Source organism: Pristiophorus japonicus, chromosome 5 (assembly GCF_044704955.1).
Source record: "Pristiophorus japonicus isolate sPriJap1 chromosome 5, sPriJap1.hap1, whole genome shotgun sequence".
Lineage (NCBI taxonomy): Eukaryota > Metazoa > Chordata > Chondrichthyes > Pristiophoridae > Pristiophorus > Pristiophorus japonicus.
In genome coordinates, this window is record NC_091981.1 from 33974796 (window position 1) to 33995568 (window position 20773).

The window sequence follows — 20773 nt, forward strand, 5'->3', positions numbered from 1 at the left end:
AGTCTAGAGGTAACAAAGCCATGGATGTGGGCGTCAGCAGCTGATGAGCTGAGGTAAGGGCAGAGTCATATGATGTTCCAGTGATGGAAATAGGCAGTCTTAGTGATGGTGTGGGTATATGGTTGGAGCTCATTTAAAGGGCAAATGAGACATCAAAGTTGCAAACAGTCTGGTCAGCCTCAAACCATTGCTGAGGAGAGGGACGCAGTCAGTAGCTAAGGAACAGAGTTTGTGGCGGGGACTGAAGACAATGCCTTCGGTCTTCCTAATATTTAATTGGAGGAAATGTCTGCTCATCCAGCACTGGATGTCGGATAAGCAGTCTGACGACTTAGAGACTGTGGAGGGGTGGAGAGAAGTGGTGGTGAGGTAGAGCTGGATATCATCATTGTATATGTGGAAACTGATGCCGTGTTTTTGGACGATGTTGCAAGTGACAGCATGTAGATGAGAAATAGGAAGGGGGGGGGAGGGGAGGGGCAAGGACAGATCCTTGGGGGACACCAAAGGTAACATGCAGGAGCTGAAAATATTCAAAAATAAATTTAAAAATATGAATGGGACTGAGGAAGAAATGCTTTTCAACTTTTATCACCTCATTTCAGTATTAATTACTTACAGGAAAAGTGTGACAAGTCAAGTGTGCTGCTAACTCTCTCACTTAGACAGCCCCAAATTTAGTCAGGCCTTCACAGTGCACCCTTTCCTGCATCACTGTTTTGATCCCATTTCTCACCATTTCCATTGCGTGGCTATAGGGAAAGAGCGGGGGAGTGGGACTAATTGGACAGCTCTTCCACAGGCACAATTGTCTGAATGGCCTCCTCCTGTGCTATATGATTCTGTGGTCTCTATATTCTTTCAAAGTAAGACTGCTAATCTGGTGCCAATTTTGTGCACTGCATCCATATTCAGCAAATGCTGGATTGAGACTTTATGTAGCTTCCACCCTGTGGGTTCCTTATTTCCTCTTCACAACAGACTCTCTCTGTTGCTTGGCCTAGTTATTTTCTCGGACTTGTGCCCTTTTGAAATGCAGCAGCAATAAGGTTACCTTAAAGGTTCTGGAGTTGCAGGCTGGCACTATAACTCTGCAGCACTCCAAGATAGAAGCTTTTTGTCCCATCAGTTTGGATTGGATTCAAACCCACGTCACAGAGCTGGAAGGATAGTGTTCTAACCTACCGCCTTAACCAAACCCGGTTTTGTATCTGATTCTGTTTCTGCAGCTTCCGATTGTACCAGACTACAAAATAAATCAAAACTGTGTTCAGCTGTCCTAGGTTGAAAACAATCAGGAAAAAAGGCTTTAGAAAAAAAATATATAAATGCCAGAAATCTGAAATAAAAGCATAACATTCTGGATATACACATTATGGTAGTTATCATCTGAAAGACAGGTGAGATTTTCTAGTGAATGATCACATGCTGAATGTTATCATGTCTTCCTCTTTCAGATGCTGTGTGCCCAGAACTTTCTGCTTTTGTTTTTGAACAAGATGTTTTTGAACGAGATGCCCAGCTTGTGGCAAAGTGCCAAACATTCACATTGTGGCTATTGTCAGTGATTTGCTACAGCATTAACAGAGCACAACAATGTAAATTTGGAAACAACCGCATCTTAGAGAACAGGGAAAACAGTAGAGTTGAATACAAGAGGGAATATTGGACACTCGAGAAGATACCCTTTTGGTTAGTAGTGTTAAATTGTGAATGAAGCTGGTATCATGTGTCCTATTTGCCAGATCTCACTAACCCAACATTTGAAAACATTTTCAAAACATGTTGAAGAATCTCTGATCGTTAAACTGGTTTGCACCAACTTTTAAATTGATAATGCTGTGGGAAGCAGAGTGATTTTTTTTTAATAGCCATCAAGATAAGCTAAGTCACTCACTCAACACCAAACACGGCACAGTGAATATTGTGACAAAACACAGTGAAACTTCCAATAGGTAAAATGTCCTCAAAAATAAAACAAAAATACCATGGCTCAATGATGGCTGTTATAAAAGTAAAAAAGAACTTGCATTAATATAGCACCTTTCACAACGTCAGGATGTCTCAGGAAATTACAGGCCAGTTAGCCGGACATCAGTCGTGGGAAAATACTGGCATCCATTGTTAATGAAGTGGTATCAGGGCACTTAGAAAATCATAACATGATTTAGGCAGAGTCAACATGGTTTTATGAAAGGGAAGTAGCATTTGACAAATTTATTAGAATTTTCTGAGGATGTAACTAGCAGGTTAGATAAAGGGGATCCAGTGGATGTAGTATATTTGGATTTTCAAAAGGCATTCCATAAGCTCCCCATAAAAGTTTATTAAAGAAGATAAGGGCCCATGGGATTGGAGGTAATATATTAAGCAGGGATAGAGGATTGGTTAAGGGACAGAAAACAGAGAGTAGGGATAAACAGGTCTTTTTCAGGTTGGCAGGCTGTAACTAGTGGGATGCCGCAAGGATCAGTGCTGGGGCCTCAGCTACTTACAATCTATATTAATGACCTAGATGAAGGGACCGAATGTAATGTATCCAAGTTTGCTGACAATACAAAGCTAGGTGGGACAGTAAGCTGTGAGGAGAACACAAAGGGAGGGAAATTTCCCTCCGCCCCGTTTTGGGTGGATAATCGAATTATTACCGCCCAGCGGGAGATGGGGGAAAACAGGCGGGAAATTCCGCTCTTTAACTGTAACACCGCCTCCCAGTGACCGCAGGCTCAGGACGGGAGTGGGACGGTGTCCATCAATTAAAGGGGAGGGATGCTGCGAGGCCTAGCAAAGCATCAGTGGCACCCACTGGGCCACCAGGGAAAGGTCCAGGGTGGGGGGGGGGCGGGGGGGGGAGTGGCTGTTGGTGGCCTGGCCGAACCCATGGCCGCCATTGTCGGCCGACTGCAGAGTCAGCCAATAATTAAAAGAAAATGGCGGCCACATCGCCCAGCAACTGGCAGCTTCCTGCCTCGCAAAGCTATCCGTGGCACCGACTGGTGGCAGTTGTGTTCCTGCAGGGCAATGTCCCGACAGTGGGGCGTGTCAGAAAACCGTTTCCGCCGCCCCCGGCCTGGAGGTAATTGCACGTGGGTCACACCCTCTGCCCGTCCTCTGTCGGTAAAGCCTTACCACCTCGTTGCCACCTCTTAGAGGTGGTAACAGGCCTTAAAAAAAGGGGCAATTTCAGCCCCAAAGAGTCTGCAAATGGATACAAATAGACTAAGTGAGTGGGCAGTAAAGTGGCAGATGAAGTATAATGTAGGAAAATTTGAGATCACTGATCGGAATAGAAAAACAGAATTTTTTTTTAAAAATGGTGAGAAACTTTTAAATGTTGGTGTCAGAGATTTGGGTGTCCTCATGCATGAAACACAGAAAGCTAGCATACAGTTACAGCAAGCAATAAGGAAGGCAAATGGCATGTTTATTACAAGGGGTTTGAAGTACAAGAGTAAGGAAGTCTTGCTACAATTGTACAGGGCCTTGGTGAGACCACACCTGGAGTACCGTGCACAGTTTTGATCTAAGGGAGGATATACTTTCCTTGGAGGCGGTGCAACGAAGATTCACTGGATTGATTCCAGCTGTCTTATGATGAGAAATTATGTAGAATGGATCTATAGTCTCTGGAGTTTAGAAGAATGAGAGGTGATCTCATTGAAACATATAAGATTCCAAAGGCGATTGACGGGGTAGATGCCGACAGGTTGTTTCCCCTGACTGGATTGTCTAGAACTAGTGGCATAGTCTTAGGATAAGGGGTAGGCCATCTAAGACAGAGATGAGGAGGGCTTTCTTCACTCAGAGGGTTGTGAATCTGTGGAATTCTTTGCCCCAGAGGGCTGTGGATGCTGAGTCTCTGAGTATATTCAAGGTGGAGATGGATTTTTGGAGTCTAGGGGAATGAAGGCATATGGAGATCGAGAGGGAAAGTGGAGTTGAGGTCGATGATCAGCCCTGATCTTATTGAATGGCGAAGCAGGCTCGAAGGGCCATATGGTCTATCCCTGCTCCTATTTCTTATGTTCTTATGACCCAAAGCACTTTACAGCCAATCAAGTACTTTTAGAAACATAGAATAGGTGCGGGAGTAGGCCATTCGGCCCTTTGAGCCTGCACCACCATTCAATATCATGGCTGATAATTCACCTCCGTACCATGTTCCTGCTTTCTCTCCATACCCCTTGATCCCTTTAGCCGTAAGGGCCATATCTAACTCCCTCTTGAATACATCTAACGAACTGGCATCAACAACTTTCTGTGGTAGAGAATTCTACAGGTTCACCACTCTCTGGGTGAAGAAGTTTCTCCTCATCTCGGTCCTAAATGGCTTACCCCTTATCCTTAGACTGTGACCCCTTGTTCTGGAACTCCCAAACATCGGGAACATTATTCCTACATCTAACCTGTCCAGTCCCATCAGAATTTTATATGTTTCTATGCGATTCCCTCTCAATCTTCTAAACTCCAGTGAATACAGGCCCAGTCGATCCAGTCTCTCCTCATATATATCAGTCCTGCCATCTCGAAATCAGTCCGGTGAAGTGTAGTCACTTGTAATATAGGAAACGCAGCAGCCAATTTGCACACAGCAAAGTCCCCAAAACAGCAATGTGATAATAACCAGATAAGAAGAGTTTTAGTGAGGTTGGTTGAGGAATAAATATTAAATAGAATTACATAGAATATACACCAGAGAAACAGGCAATTCGGCCCAACCAGTCAATGCTGTTATTTATGCTCCACTCAAGCCTCCTGCCTTTCTTCCTCATCTATCAGCATAACTCTCTATTCCCTTCTCCCTCATATACTTTTCTAGTTTTCTCCTTAAATGCATCCATACTATTCACAACAACCACTCCTCGATAGGCATAACCTCGTAGTCCTGGTATTATCGTTATAAATCTTTTGCACCCTTTCCAGTCTCTCAATACACATTTTATAATATGGTGACCAGAAGTTAACACTCTGATGATGATGACACAGTACTCCAAGTGTGGTCAACCAAGGTGCAATACAAGTTTAGCATAACTTCTCTACTTTTCAATTCTATCCCTCGAGAAATAAACCCTAGTGCTTGGTTTGCTTTTGTTATGGCCTTACTGACCTACGTCGCAAATTTGTGTTTGTGTATTTGTACTCCCAAGATCCCTTTGCTCCTCTACCCTATTTAGATTCTTATTTTCCAAGTAATATGGATTCAGGGCAGACAAAATAAAGGACATGAACTGTGTGTAACAGGGCTTGTTTCACTTGTGTTAACTGTAACAGAAATAAATTAGAGCTTGGTTAACAAAAACCTTGCTATGTAACGAACAGAGATTTAAGATGTGAGCAAGTTATTCCCAGTTTGATCCTGACTGTGGAGCCATTGTATTCAATGATTCTTACTTCCCCCCCCACCCCCCCAAGTGAAATGCCCATTATATTTAGGACAATTTCACTGGCTATCCAGACTGCACTTATTAAAATATTTAAGAAACAGAAAGAATTGGTGAGTATATTATTATTGCAATCATAAAAATACAAGATTAAATAATGTTTCCACTAATTTAAACAGCTGCCTAAAGGGCCCATTCATGATTTATGTGCAGTAGGGAATTGTAGGGACTTACACCAGTAATTTCTTCAGTGGCTTGCCCTGCTCTGAACCTCTGATAGAATTACCCCGGGTTGAGGGGGGGGGAAGGAGATGAAGAGTGGGAGAAATGGTGTGGAATTTCCAGGTGAAATTATCAATCGATATGGTTTATCCTACACCACTGGGGTGCAGTATGCAATTTGTCACAGATTTTTGTTTAATGTTCTTCTGTTGCGACTCTCTGCTGTGCGTACGTTTCTGATACCAGCGCTGTTGTACATGACTTAAGTTGTATAACAGTGTTGTGCAATAAAAATCGCTGACTAGTCACAGATGTGTCTACGGTGACACCTTTTAACCACAAGCACTAATTTTAGTACAAAACATCTTAACACACACACACACAAAAGTAAATGTACGTCACGTGCAAGAAAAGGAGACAACTTGCATTTATAAAGTGCCTTTCAGATACATGATCCATTCACTGTTAGGAACTGGCATGTGTAGAACATGCTGCATATCAATGTCTAGCTATACAGTAGTTGTTTGGTACAACACCAGTGAACACTACTTTGTTTCATCTCAACAGTTCTTCAAACCCTTCTACCCAAAGACTTATTCAGACCGAGCTGATAGCCTACATTGAAGTTTTACGATGATAAACACTAAAATGTATTATTTTCCACTGTTGATTCTTATCTGGCCATCCTGATAATCAACTGTGAAGTGATGGATTGATAGCTTTCTGTTAACCTAAGGTATTAAGGGGCATGGACTAAAGGATATATGGAGTTAGGTCGCAGATCAGCTATGATCTAATTGAATGGTGGAGCAGGTTTGGGGGGCTGAATGGCCTACTCCTGTTCCAATGGTTTTATGAAGACTGCTGTTTATGATTTTTTTTTAAATCAATGTGAAATAATTTATCCATACTAGTTCATCTCTTGTGGCAATACACACACGGCGTTAAGACCAACTAATCTTCTGTTGAAGTAGGATTAGAGGGTGCAGGATAATTGGATCAGAGCATGAAGACATCATTTAATACCCGTTTTAAAGTCACACATTCTGTCCTTATTTTTATGTTTCTGTTATAGCTTCCTATGTCAACATTTATAATGGAAACTGCCTGCTTTAACTGATCATGCTGTAATTACACCCTCCTGCCAGTGGAAGTGGTACAGCACCACTACTGGATGGAAGGTGTAATTACAGCATGACTGTTTACCTAGACAATTTCCATTACAAATATTAACATAGGAAGCTGTAATGGAAAAACGTTGACAGGAAATGTACACGGATGGAAAATTTTCATATTATATAGAAAGCGTCATAAATCAATCTTATGAAAAATATTTAAATTCACTGTGGAGCACCTGTTTTGTATTTACGGTTAAAGGACATTCCATGGTTAGTGTAGATGTTAATACAAGAAATTTGTTCATGGAACACTTGTTTGTCTCATGTTTCATTTTAATTAATGCAAGAATTTACTGGATATGGGAAATACTTCATGAAGATCTCAACGCAAGCGAGTGTTGATCGTTAACAAAACAATATTTTTATATTCCCGTTATTAGTGTGTATTCCATCATTTCTTTCATCTGTAACATCCTTTATTTTACAATAAAATTGAGCACGTTATATGTAAATACACCATAGTATTTCCTTTACACCTAGTCTGACAAAAGCAGCTCATATTTTCATGAGTTTGTACAATGTGAAAAATTAAAGGTGTACTTAGAGAGAACAGCTCATATTCTAAAGTTGGCTAACAGTTAGCTTTGTGCTGGCTAACAGTTCAGCACGAAGTACATATTTCTGGATCATGAAGATGGCCAATACGTGTGTACTGAAGAGGTTTTCATGGGAATTTTTGCCATGGGGAAGGAAAATATATTTTTTCTTTTGAGCCATTTTGTTAAGGAACTATTACAACAACTTCCATTTATAAAAGTGCCTTTAACTTAGTAAAATGTCCAAAGGTGCACTCGGCTTTTGTGGGAATTGCACCGGCTCAGGCTCGGTCACCAAGGGTCTCCCCAAACTTGTGGCAATAAAGGTGGGCTCACGTCAATGGGCTTACTTTAACTACTACAAATTTGGGAGGGGGTTTTCAGCAGGTGAAAATTCCCCTGTTACTCACCATGTTTGCGGTCACAAGCAGAGTCATCAGTTTACTTTCTGTTGAAAATCACATTTTTAATATTAGGTGAAACAAATATCAGACAAGAAAGCAAAGCAGTTAGTTTTAATCTAGGTCTTTGATAGGAATTGAGGCCTGCAATTCTTGGGAATGGAAAGGCCAAAAACTCGATTGGGCAAAGTTGCCAGGCTTCGCGGGGACATTTTGTCCTCTTTTGCTATCCATTGACCTCAGTGGAACTTACACCAGCTGATAGATGCCCTGGAAGTGCCCAAGAGAAAGGTAATCGATCCCAGAGAGGATCGGTTGCCTTTCTTTTAATGGAGCACACCTCCCTTTGGAGCTGAAGACATCCCTACCTTTTTTCCTTCAGAATTAAGATGGGCATCTCATGGAGCTGGTTTGGGCCATTCCATTTTCTAGCAGGTGGTTCAAGGTGGGCAGCACTGACGTGCCCCTTCAGATGCGATGTGCCCGCCCCAGTCATATAATTGATTTCGTCCCCAGGGTTTGGCACAGTGTCTCCAGTTTGGGGCTGGGAGGACTGATTTGGGGGGGGGGGTCATAGTTAGGCTCCACTTGCGTCAATGGAGGAGGCCCCCAAGGATTTTTGGAGTCTGAGTGGTTTACATTAGCTAGATCGCTCTCTTCTGTAAATCACTCTTTTCACCATTGTTGTTGGATGAGGCCCAGGATAGTCAGTGGGACAATTAACACAAATAATTCCACTACCACAATTTCTGCATCTGTCCAAAACAGATGGATGGTACAATCGATTGCTGGCCGATCAGGGGAAGGTTCCAATAAACTCGCTGGTTTAGATCCATTTTTACATCTCAAAGTTTCAGCGGAGTTTGGCAAAGGTCTTCAATTTACCCAGAGATTGTACTCTGCCCAGCAATGCTGCACTGCTGCGCTAACTGGCTGTGCCTCGGATGGGCTGCTTCTACATCCTGCTTGACCAGAGAAGTTCTCATTGATTGCTGGCTTGCATCTTTTGCGGACAAGTGTGCGGCGTCTCTTGAATTTACCAGCAAGCTCGGAGTGTTGTCCAGAAGCGCATTTTGATTGGATGCATCAAAACACTTCTCTGTGGTACCTGCCCCTTCTCTGCATCCACTACCCATAGTCGCACTACCGAGAGGGTTTTGCACCATTGGGATCTCTTCTATGGACTCCAGGCTTCGTCGGTGAGACTCCTGAAAGTTCTTATGATCAGTCTGTAGCGTTTCTTCAGAATTCTCTAGTGGTTCAGGGATGGAGCTAACTGTTGAGAGTTAAAAGGGATCAAATAGTACAAATCCACTCATATCTCAAAAGGGAGAAAAAATGACATACTGCACATCAACACTTCATTAGAATACATCAACTTCCATTGGCTCCCGGTCCACCAATGCCTCAAGTTTAAAATTCTCATCCTCATGTTCAAATCCCTCCATGGCCTCACTCTCTCCCTATCTCTGTAACCTCCTCCAGCACTTCAACCCTCCAAGGACTCTGCATTCCTCCAAGTCTGGCCTCTCGTGCATTCCCCAATTCTTTTACCCCACCATTGGCGGCCATGCCTTCAGCCGTCTAGGGCTTAAGCTCTTGAATTCCCGCCCTAAACCACACCAGCTCTCCACCTCTTTCTTAAAACTATCTCTTTGACCAAGCTTTTGGTCACCTGTCCCAATATCTCCTTACGTGGCTCTGTGTCAATTATTATCTTATTACACTCCTTGGGACATTTCACTACAGTAAAGGCATTTTTAAAAAAAATGCAAATTATTGTTGTATTCCTTTAGCAAGCATAGCAAACCTTTTTAAGCACAACATCATTTTATTTTGAGTGTAATTTATTCCTTTAAATACTGGAGCAAAAGTATCCAAAGCGCAAATGAGGGTAAAATATACACATTACATTCATCGCGAAGGAACACAGAATGGTGAAATATATCACTTATTCCATAAGTGAGAAAAGTACTTGACTCGTTAGTGAGTTGGGCAAGTTATAAAGATTTTTTTTAAAACGGTGTTCAGACCCATCATATTCTATAAATTCCCAATACTGGTAGAAACAGAGGGCACATGCTCCAAGTAATTTATCTAGAAAGAGTTAGACATTACAGAAATCTTTGAGAACATGAAGGGTCATGATTGATTGAGGGGTTAGATTAGTCTGTGCTTGGGGTTTTAATGGTTAATTTATGAGTATGTGACTCTCTAGAGCACAATGAAGCAATCTGTGTCTGGTGTGAATTGGATTTTTTATGTCCAGCCGAAAGGGCAGACGGGGCTTTGGCTTAACATCTCTTCTGAAAGATTGCATCGCGGACAGTGCATCATTCCCTCTGCACTGACTATATCTGTGTGATTGAACAACTGGTGAATGAAGACAAAAATAGTATTTTACAATGTTTTACACAAAGTATGAATAATATAAAAACTGTTCATACAAAGAGCAATGACCTTCTTTGTTTAGTAACCAAGTATAAAACAGTTTTTCCAGTGCTGCTCACTGCTATTTCAGTGACATTATAGCACTTGCATAACTGTGGATTACTGTAGCTCCAATGTAACCCACAGTAACCCCAAAATGGCTCGTTTGTGAAAAAAATTATCCTGCTGTCAAATCAAATTTTTTTTAGATGTCTTTACAAATGGTTCAAAAATAAAGAGTTTAAGCTACTGTACATCAAACTGATTTCATCATTCACGAGCATCCTATCTACAGTGGAGAAAATACATTTCAACTTTACTTCTGGGTCTAACTCAAAGCAGGATTGCATGGCTATCATAATCCTTGCATAGCAAAACAGTTAACAAATCAATTTTAAAAGTCACTGGAAGCTGCATTGTGTTAAAACTCTGGGATCTGTGTTTGTGTTTAGCCCCAACTCTTGGATTCAAGTGTTTTGTCTGCTCATTTCAAAACATGCAAATTTGGGCAGTCCCAGTGGGTGAGAGTCCATAGAAACCATTCACAATTTGCATGAAATGAAGCACCACACTGGTTTTACAAGTGGCGCTCTTCCAAGCTAGTGCACTGGGGGCCGCTATTCAGGAGAGAACATGAGGCTGTAACTGGACTGTGCAATACTAGATGTGGGAGCACTTGGCGCCGATACTGGGGGGTAACTTTAACCTAACCCGTCTGGTGGGAAACTGACACAATCGGATCGGCCACCCGGTTAACACTTGAACCGATTTTACTGTCCATCGCAATCAGTGAAGTGTAAAATCCAGCAAGGCATCAAATCTCTAAACTCCCCCAATGCTGGTTTCTTGTGCATCCCCCACTCCCTTTGCCCCACCATTGACAGCAGTGCCTTCAGCCATCTAGGACCTATGCTCTGGAGTCCTCTTCCTAAACCTCTCCGACTCTCCACCTCTCTCCTCCTTTAAGATGCAGCTTAAAAGCCACCTGTCCTAATGTCTCTAATTCTTGGCTCGGTGTCAATTTATTTTCTGATTGCACTCCTGAAGTACCTTGGGATGTTTTACTACATGAAAAGCGCTGTATAAATGCAAGTTGTTGTTATCCTTAACAATTGCGAGAGCCGACGATGGCATGAGGACTATGGGCTGCCCATCAACAGCACTCTCCGAAAGTAACATTACCATAACAAAGTTTTTCATTTCTTCATGGAGTTTCAAAATCAAGGTTTTAGTGGATCAGGAGCCAATGTGGGTCAGCAAGCACAGGGGTGATCTGTGAATAAGACTCATTGTGAGTGAGAATACAGGGCATCAGAATTTTGGATGAGCTCAAATTTATGGTGGGTGGAGAATGGGAGGCCAGCCAGGAGAGCATTGGAATCATCATGTCGGGAGGTTTAAAAAAAAAGCATGGATGAGGGTTTTCAGCAGTAGATGGGCTAAGGCAGGGCCGGAGACAGGTAATATTATGAAGTTGGGAGTAGGGGGTCTTGGTGATGGAGGGGATATGGGGTTGGAAGCTCAGCTCAGAGGCAAATTGGATGGTGAGGTTGCGAACAGCCTGAGACAGTGGTCAGAGAGTGGGATGGAAACAGTGGTTAGAGAACGGTGCTTGTGGTGGGGTGCAAAGACAATGGCTTTGGTATTCCAAGTATTTAATTGGACGAAATTTCACTGAAGTTCCGAAGGCAATGTTTTTTGTGGGTTTTGCAGGCAGACGCTGGGCTCAGCAACTCCTGTGATATCATATTAAATGCACAGAGTTGGCTCCCTCGGTCTGCATGCTCACGGCATGATGCTGGCGTGCATTATGATGCAAGCACATGGCATACAAAACCACCTCCCCGTCCATCCCCACCCCGAGTCATGGCATTGGGAATCAGTGAGGCCAATCAAACCATGTGGGTGCAATTAAACAGGACTCCAGCTTGGTAACAGGCCTTGGTTAGTGGCGGTGGCAGACTGCAACACAGTCAGGGAGAGCAGTGCAAGGAGGTTATTATAGCATTGTCCCAAGAGTAATAGTGGGATTAGATTTTCGACTAATTGGGAATTGGCAAGGCTTCGCTGATCGCCAATGATTGTCCCACAGTGACATGGACAACCCTACAACAAATCCAAGGAGGAATAATTTGATTTATGGATTGAATAGTACTGAGATGAGGCATGAATCATTCTTGTGTAATATTAATAATTTCAATACTAAAAGGTTTTACTTTGAGTGTAATTTTATATATATTGTAAAAAGACCGTACATTTATATAGCACCTTTCATGACCTCAGGACATCTCAAAGCGCTTCACAGTCAATTCACTACTTTTGAAATGTAGTCACTGTTGTAATGTAGGAAACACAGCTGTCAATTTGCACACAGCAATGAGTTAAATGATCAGATAACCTGTTTTTTTTTAGTGATTTTGGTTGAGGGTTAAATATTGGCCAGGACACCGGGAGAACTGCCCTGCCCTTCTTCAAAATAATGTCATGGGATCTTAAGTCCAACTGAGAGGGGAGACGGGGCCTCAGTTTAACGTCTTATCCGAAGGACAGTGGATTGAAAGAGCCTGTAGAAGGGTTTGATTGTCTGATCCCTGTGTACAGACTGACTTAGGTACGAATCTGCTGGGTCTGTAACTGCGTGTCATCGATGTCGATTCCTGACCCCCTTCAAAGACTGAAGCAGATCAAAGGGTTTTATACAAAAAAGAGACAATAACCAGGGAACTAGTTTGCTGCATTCTTTGTTTCTCATTTGCAGTGTTGATGCAATGATAGGGGACAGCATCGAATGGTGTATTTAAAGCTGCCAATATAATCAGAGACACTGCATAGGGAACAAAACACTGAATACTTTTAATTTCAGGAAAGAAAATCGAGAGTTCGAAAACAATGACTTGTGAATACATTTTCTCAATGGGTGCTGACTGTGTGCTTGAGGGGTCGGAGTGGAAGCAGCTGGCTCTTGTTTCCCCAAATCGCAGGAGGTAGCGCAAGAACCACGCCCATTCCCAATTGGGCCACTTAAAAACTGCAAGGAAACGCAAGTGCCGCTGTGTCGATAGCGGGGTCTTCTGGCTGCTCCTGGAGATCCCAAGGGCTTTACGTCATCTTGGGGGTGGGGTGAGGTTACCTACCAGGCCCAGGAACACTGGTTGGATAGGTCACAGGAAATCCAGGGCCACTGCCAAGGGAGCAAAGACCGGAGGTAATTTTCTTTCTACCTTCCTTGCACCAATTATCCAAGTGCAGGAAAGAGGAAAATCCCCTCCAACTTTTCACCAGAATAAAAGGATTTGCTTTTTCAAGAACTGGTGTCATTCTGAAGTTGGGCATCTGTAGCTGTCCATCTACCAATAATATATTTTTAAAAATGTGAGTATGAGAGCGTTTCCTGTCAACTTTTCAATATAAACTCCTACATGCATGTTTATCAAGGCCAAATGGAGAAAGATTGCAAAGTGCCGCAGTACAGCGGGACCTGGGGGTACTTGTGCATGGAACACAAAAGAATAGTATGCAGGTACAGCAAGTGATCAGGAAGGCAATTGGTATCTTGGCCTTTATCGCAAAGGGGATGGAGTATAAAACCAGGGAAGTCTTGCTGCAGCTATACAGGGTATTGGTGAGGCCAGTTTTGGTTTCCATATTTAAGAACGGATATACTTGCTTTGAAGGCAGTTCAGAGAAGGTCACTAGGTTGATTCCGGGGATTAGGGGGTTGACTTATGAGAAAGGTTGAATAAGTTGGGCCTCTACTTATTGGAAGAAAGAGAGGTGATCTTATCGAAACGTACAAGATTATGAGAGGACTTGACAAGGTGGATGCAAAGAGGATGTTTCCACTGATGGGGGAGACTAGAACTAGAGGGCACGATCTTAGAATAAGGGACCGCCCATTTAAAAAACAGATGAAGAGAAATTTCTTCTGAGCGTTGTAAATCTGTGGAATTCATTGCCTCAGAGCTGTGGAAGCTAGAACATTGAATAAATTTCAGACAGAAATAGACAGTTTCTTAAACGATAAGGAGATAAGGGGTTATGGGGAACAGGCGGGGAAGTGGAGCCGAGTCCATGATCAGATCAGCCATGATCTTATTGAATGGCGGAGCAGTCTCGAGGGGCCGTATGGCCTACTCCTGCTCCTATTTCTTATATTCTTATGTTCTTATGTTCGAGAGGGTGCAGAGGAAATTTATTAGAATGGAACCAGGGATGAGGGTCTTCAGTTATGTGGAGAGACTGGAGAAGCTGGGATTGTTCTCCTTAGGGCAGAGAAGGTTAAAGGGAGATTTAATAGGGATGTTCAAAATTATAAGGGGTTTTGATAGAGTAAATAAGGAGTGCACTGGCAGGAGGGCCAGTAACCAGAGGACACAGATTTAAAATAATTGACAAAAGAACCAAAGGGGAAAATGAGGAGAATTTTAAAAATGTTTTACATAGTGACTAGCTACAATCTGGAATGAACTTCCTGAAAGAGTGGTGGAAGCAGATTAAATAATAACGCACTTGAAAAGGAAAGATTTGCAGGGCAAACTCGTATTTAATGGAAAATTCCTACATAAACAATTCACACTAGAATTACACCCTCCCGCCAGCAGAAACCTTATAGGCCTGTTTAAAGAAAATAATGGGCCTGAAATGAAATCGTGCTCCCATGGACATGTACGAAGTGTGCCCGCACCAGTGGGGTCCCCGCAAGTTCCAGGCGCATACTCCTAAACCCGGCACTTGCGATCCGTCAAAAATCCCTTTAAGAATAAGGGCCTCCGCGGGCGGAGAGTTGGGCTATTTGCCCAAATCCTTTCCAGCGAATGTCCTTCAAATTCTTATGCTTTAAACCTGCTTTTACCAGGGTAAGAGTTTAAAAAAAATAGAATAATAAAATGTTATCACTCATTTATATATTAAAACCCTATCCATTAAAGTAAGTTTATTTTTAGCCCTGTTAAAACCTATTTTAAAAAATTCAAAAAAATAAATTTTTGTATAAAATATTTAATTAAATTGCATTTAAATTGTTTTTTTAATTTATTTTCAGCGTTTGTGTTTTTGGGGATATTCCCATTCATACTTGCGGCAGCTCCTTATATACGGAATTACTATAACTATGAATGGGAATGCCCCCTTACTCGGATAGGTTGGGCCGGCCCATGTGATCCCAGAGATCCGTATGAACCAATTAAGTCCCTGGGATATGTGGGCCACTTCGCGTAGAGCCCCAGGACCGCAAGTCACCAAACTTCTGGGACCACCAGGTACTTTCGTAGAAATTATTGTGGTCGGAGACATCCGTCCGCCGGAAGCCTCCGACCCAATTTCTGGGCCATAATGATTTGCAGGATAAATCATAAATTGCACTGAGGTGATTCAATTTAAAAAATACACATTTCTTACCAGTTGATGTCATCTCAGAAGTGAATTTAGTCTCATCAATGTGACTGTCTCCTTTAAAGCCACTTTTGGGCCTCTTATTCAGTGCCTAGCATTAAAAAATAGACAGAGGAAAAAAGGATTTAGTGGAATGGACTGTACACATCTACACTGCATTGTCAGATCAGCCATGATCTTGTTGAATGGCGGAGCAGGCTCGAGGGGCTAGATGGACTACTCCTGTTCCTAATTCTTATGTTCTTATGTTCTTAAAAAAAAACTAAGGTCGCTGCACACTTCAAATTTTTCACTATAAATTGATATTTCCACATTTATAATGTCCGCTTCTCTGCTAGAGATAGTGACTCTGGTTGGGCCAAGGCTCCACAACCCTTGCTCTGAGTGGCCCATCGGGTCTCGACAGTAAGTGGGAATGGGGCTATTTGGGCACGGGAAGCATCACGGCCTATTGAACCACAAGAAGCATCACATCCAAGACCAATTCTGCCCGCACCCAAAGTCAACATGCAAACAGTTAGTGACTGGCAATCAGAAATGAGAATCCTAGTTGAACTTTCCCCTCCTGCGATCCATGGGCAGAAAGACCATTTGCAGCCCTAGATGAGATCAGTTGACTCAGCAGCGGTCAGAGATTGATCTCGGGATCTTCTCAGTCTGTCTGCCTCAGTACCCCATCAAAATAAGTGCACAGGAGAGATGACTGTGGGCCAACTCAATGTTGTACAGTAATAGTAAATATCCACATAGCATTTAAATAGCAAACTATTAAACAACCTTTTAAAAAAATGCCCATATCATCGTATTTTTCTGCCAATAGTAAAATCACGGCTAAAAACCTATTGAAATTTGTTGCCACTGAACCTTAAAGTTACCTGCCCACTGTGAGAGGAGCTTGTTGCCGTAGAAACACTTGAAGTCTCCAAACAGATACCGTTGGACAGTCTGTTGGCAACTGGACCTTGGTCTTGATACTTTAAAGCACTAGTGGAAGGAAGGAAATATCTCAAGAGTGCGGACAATATTGGCGCAGTTAACTTATTAAAAACAAATCCTGTCTTCAGATTTTTTTTGTCTGTCGACTCTCCCCGTTAACCAATGAACTTTAAAACGGTGCGATCATACCTGGTGAAATTATACCCGGAGCCCTCCACTCATTAGGAACGCTCCCTTGTGGCCAACACTCGAGTAGACTGGGCCCTTACCAGAGAACTCACCCATCTAGATAACATAACACAATGGACACACATCCTACCAGCCAGTTAGCCATCTGGTATTCAGTTTACATCACGTTTTAGCACCAGGTGTAACCGCTAGCAACCCAGATTGGTGGATGGTATCGGCCGTTTATACAGAAAGCTAAGGTTCTATAAAGTGATAATTCTCCTACACCCTCCCCCAGAGATGATACCTGCAACAAGAAAAGAAAAAGGAAAAGGAAAATAAATAAAAAGAACGTCGAGTTAAAATCGTGCTCCCATTGAAATAACATGAGATTTTATAGTCTTCCCCTGACTGGCAAAACACAGCAAAAGTATCACAAAAACATCTACAGCAACTACATCTCTTGCCTGTAATTCAGTTTTCTTACACCTGGGGGCACTAATACACCAAGAAATTTATCTGTCGTTGTTTATGTCGGAGGAAACCACGTACAAATATTTACAGGCAATCTAAATGTTGAATCCATCTTTACCCTTGCTTGCTGCTAAAGTCTCTAGTTAATGGACAGGTTAGTTTTTTTTTGCTTTAAAACGAATTCCAGTCCAGCACCCGCAATTTGGCACCCGTTATTCTGCACACGTATTTCGCAGCCGCTGGGATTAGGGAGAAAGAGTAAGGTGGAGGAAAAGATCGAGATTGCACCCCTCCAGTTAGTCAATTACACAGTAATATTGGCATAAAGCTAGAGACTCAAACAGTGCATTGGTTCTATTTATAGCAACAAAGCACTACAAACGAGAATCAAAACCGGATATTGCTGGCTCACAGCAAATAGTAGTTATGAAAATAGGAATAAGGGGGTGAAATTGTTCTTCGCCAGTAGCAGAAACGACTCAGTGAATGGGCACCGATTCTCTATCAACTTGTTTCAGGTCACTGGCAAACTCCAATTTCATACCCAAAGTACATAAATGGAACGAACACGTTTGTGTCGAAGGCAAAACAAACTTACAAGCTGGCAAGGATCCCATTTTCTTTTCAACCCCCCCCCCCCCCTCAATTCTGTGCTCTCCCTGCAGCAAGCCAAGGCGAAGGAGAGTCAAAACAAGCCCCAGCCCACTGCCAATATTACTTCCTAAACCAGGCTCCAGGCCAGCTCATGATGGCAGATCACGTCATCTGGGAATCAGAAGGATTAGCTTGTGTCCCATCACCTCATGCAAACAGCATATTTCAGAAAAGCTGCTCCATTGGCCCGACTGTACCCGACAGGGCACATGGACAGATACTGCATGGCAATGATGGAGCCCAAGGAACTTTATAGCTTTATATGTTGATGTGATATATGTGAACTTGTGTTTACTCTGTACAGCCACCAGAGGGCTCATTCCCCAGAGTCCCAAGGGATCCCATAATCCCTTGGGAACATAGGTATTTAAGGCGGCTTCACAGGTTGGAGGCGCACTCCGGAGACCTGCAATAAAAGACTACGGTCACACTTTACTTTGAGCTCACAGTATTCAGTCTGACTCTTTCTCCATACACTACAACTGGCGATGAGATACAGATAGCAAACCCAACGATGCAGAGAACAGTGGGCATCCTGGAGAACTTTTCAGAGGGAGATGATTGGGGAAACTTTTGTGGAGCGACTCGACCAATACTTCGTGGACAACGAGCTAGATGGGGAAGAGAGTGCTGCCAAACGTAGAGCGATCCTCCTCACCGTCTGTGGGGCACCAACGTATGGCCTCACGAAGAATCTGCTCACTCCAGCGAAACCCACAGAGAAATCGTACAAGGATTTATGCACACTGGTCTGAGAGCATGTGAACCCGAAGGAAAGCGTTCTGATGACGAGGTACCGGTTCTACACCTACAAAATGTCTGAAGGCCAGGAAGTGGCAAGTTACGTCGCCGAGCTGAGATGCCTTGCAGGACATTGCGAATTTGAAGGACATTTGGAGCACATGCTCAAGAGACTTTTTCGTACTTGGCATTGGCCAAGAAACCATACTTCGCAAACTTTTGACTGTAGAGACCCCAACCTTGAGTAAGGTCATAGCGATAGCCCAGGTGTTCATTGCCACCAGTGACAATACGAAGCAAATCTCTCAGCACACAAGTGCTGCTACAAGTACTGTGAACAAAGTAATGCTGTTTTTGAATCATAACGTACAGGGCAGGTCACACATACCTGCAGCTACACGTCCACAGATGTCTCAGAGTCCACCATCAAGAGTGATGAATGCAAGGCCATTAACACCTTGTTGGCGCTGTGGGGGTGATCATCGTTTCCATTCATGCCGATTCAAAGGATACGTTTGCAAGGGCTGTGGAACAATGGGACACCTCTAACGAGTGTGCAGGTGAGCTGCTAAGCCTGTAAACCTGCAAACCACCACGTTGCAGAGGAGGACAGATCCACGGAGAATCACTACGAACCAGAGCCTCAGATAGAGGAGGCAGAGGTACATGGGGTGCACACATTCAGCATGAATTGTCCCCTGATAATGCTGAATGTTGAACTAAATGGACTCCCAGTGTCAATGGAGCTGGACACGGGCGCGAGCCAGTCCATCATGGGCAAAAAGACTTTCGAAAGATTGTGGTGCAACAAAGCCTCAAGGCCAGTCTTAACTCCAGTTCGCATGAGACTAAGAACTTACACTAAAGAACTATAATCAGCGGTGTTACCGTAAAGGTCTCCTACGATGGAGCGGTGCACAAGCTACCATTTTGGGTGGTACCGGGCGGTGGTCCCGCGCTGCTCGGCAGGAGCTGTTTGGGATACGCTGGAACTGGGATGATGTCCAAGCGCTATCGCCTACTGATGGCACTTCGTGTGCCCAGGTCTTAAACAAATTTCCTTCGCTGTTCGAACTAGGCATCAGGAAATTCCAAGGAGCAAAAGTGCAGATCCACCTAATTCTGGGGGCGCGACCCACCCATCACAAGGTGAGAGCAGTACCGTACATGATGAGAGAAAGGGTAGAGATTGAGCTAGACAGGCTGCAACGAGTGGGCATCATTTCACCGATTGAGTTCAGCGAGTGGGCCAGTCCTATTGTCCCAGTCCTCAAGGGAGACGGCACCGTCAGAATCTGTGGCGATTACAAAGTAACTATCAATCGTTTCTCCCTGCAGGACCAATACCCACTACCAAAAGCCGACGATCTCTTTGTAACGCTGGCGAGAGAAAAGACGTTCATGAAGCTGGATCTGACTTCAAGCCTACATGACGCAGGAACTGGAGGAATCATCGAAAGCCCTCACCTGCATCAACATGCACAAAGGTCTTTTTGTTTATAACAGATGCCCGTTTGGAATCCGATCAGCGGCGGCGATATTCCAGAGAAACAAGGAAAGTTTACTGAAGTCGGTCCCGCACACTGTGGTCTTCCAGGACAACATCTTGGTCGCAGGTCGGAACACAGTCGAGCACCTGCAGAACCTGGAGGAGGTCCTTAGTCGCTTGAAACGCTTGAAGTGCGGTTTCCTGGCACCTGAAGTGGAGTTCCTGGGAAGGAGGATTGCGGCGGACGGCATCAGGCCCACCAACGCGAAGACGGAGGCGATCGAGAACGCACCGAGGCCACAGAACGTGACGGAGCTGCGGTCGTTTCTGGGACTCTTGAACTACTTTGGTAACTTCTTACCGAGTCTCAGCACCCTGCTAGAACCACTACATGTCTTACTACGAAAAGGGGACGAATGGGTTTGGGGCAAAAGCCAAGAAAATGCCTTTGTAAAAGTGAGAAAATTGTTCTGCTCAAACAAATTGCTTATGTTGTATGATCCATGTAAGCATTTGGTACTAGCATGTGATGCGTCATCATATGGCATCGGATGTGTATTGCAACAAGCTAATGATTTCGGGAAACTGCAACCAGTTGCTTATGCCCCATCCAGGAGTCTGTCTAAGGCCGAGAGAGCCTACAGCATGATTGAGAAAGAAGCGTTAGCGTGTGTCTATGGGGTAAAGAAAATGCATCAATACCTGTTTGGGCTAAAATTCGAATTGGAAACTGACGATAAGCCACTTTTATCCCTGTTTTCCGAGAGTAAAG

The 20773-nt window shown here is 43.5% G+C and overlaps 1 protein-coding gene across 2 annotated transcripts in view; it reads right to left on the bottom strand.

Annotated features, from left to right (window-relative positions):
* Positions 1-7033: 7033 nt before the first annotated feature.
* The window catches only part of zdhhc11 (zinc finger DHHC-type containing 11), a 149540-nt gene continuing 135800 nt past the window's right edge, over positions 7034-20773 (bottom strand). For both annotated transcript variants that reach the window (XM_070879830.1, XM_070879829.1), the window contains exons 9-11: positions 16415-16523; positions 15546-15630; positions 7034-8994 (exon numbers count right to left, since the gene is read on the bottom strand). In XM_070879830.1, coding sequence (XP_070735931.1) covers positions 8600-8994; positions 15546-15630; positions 16415-16523 — 589 coding nt within the window. In that variant the 3' untranslated portion in view covers positions 7034-8599. The remainder of the gene's footprint in view (positions 8995-15545; positions 15631-16414; positions 16524-20773) is intronic.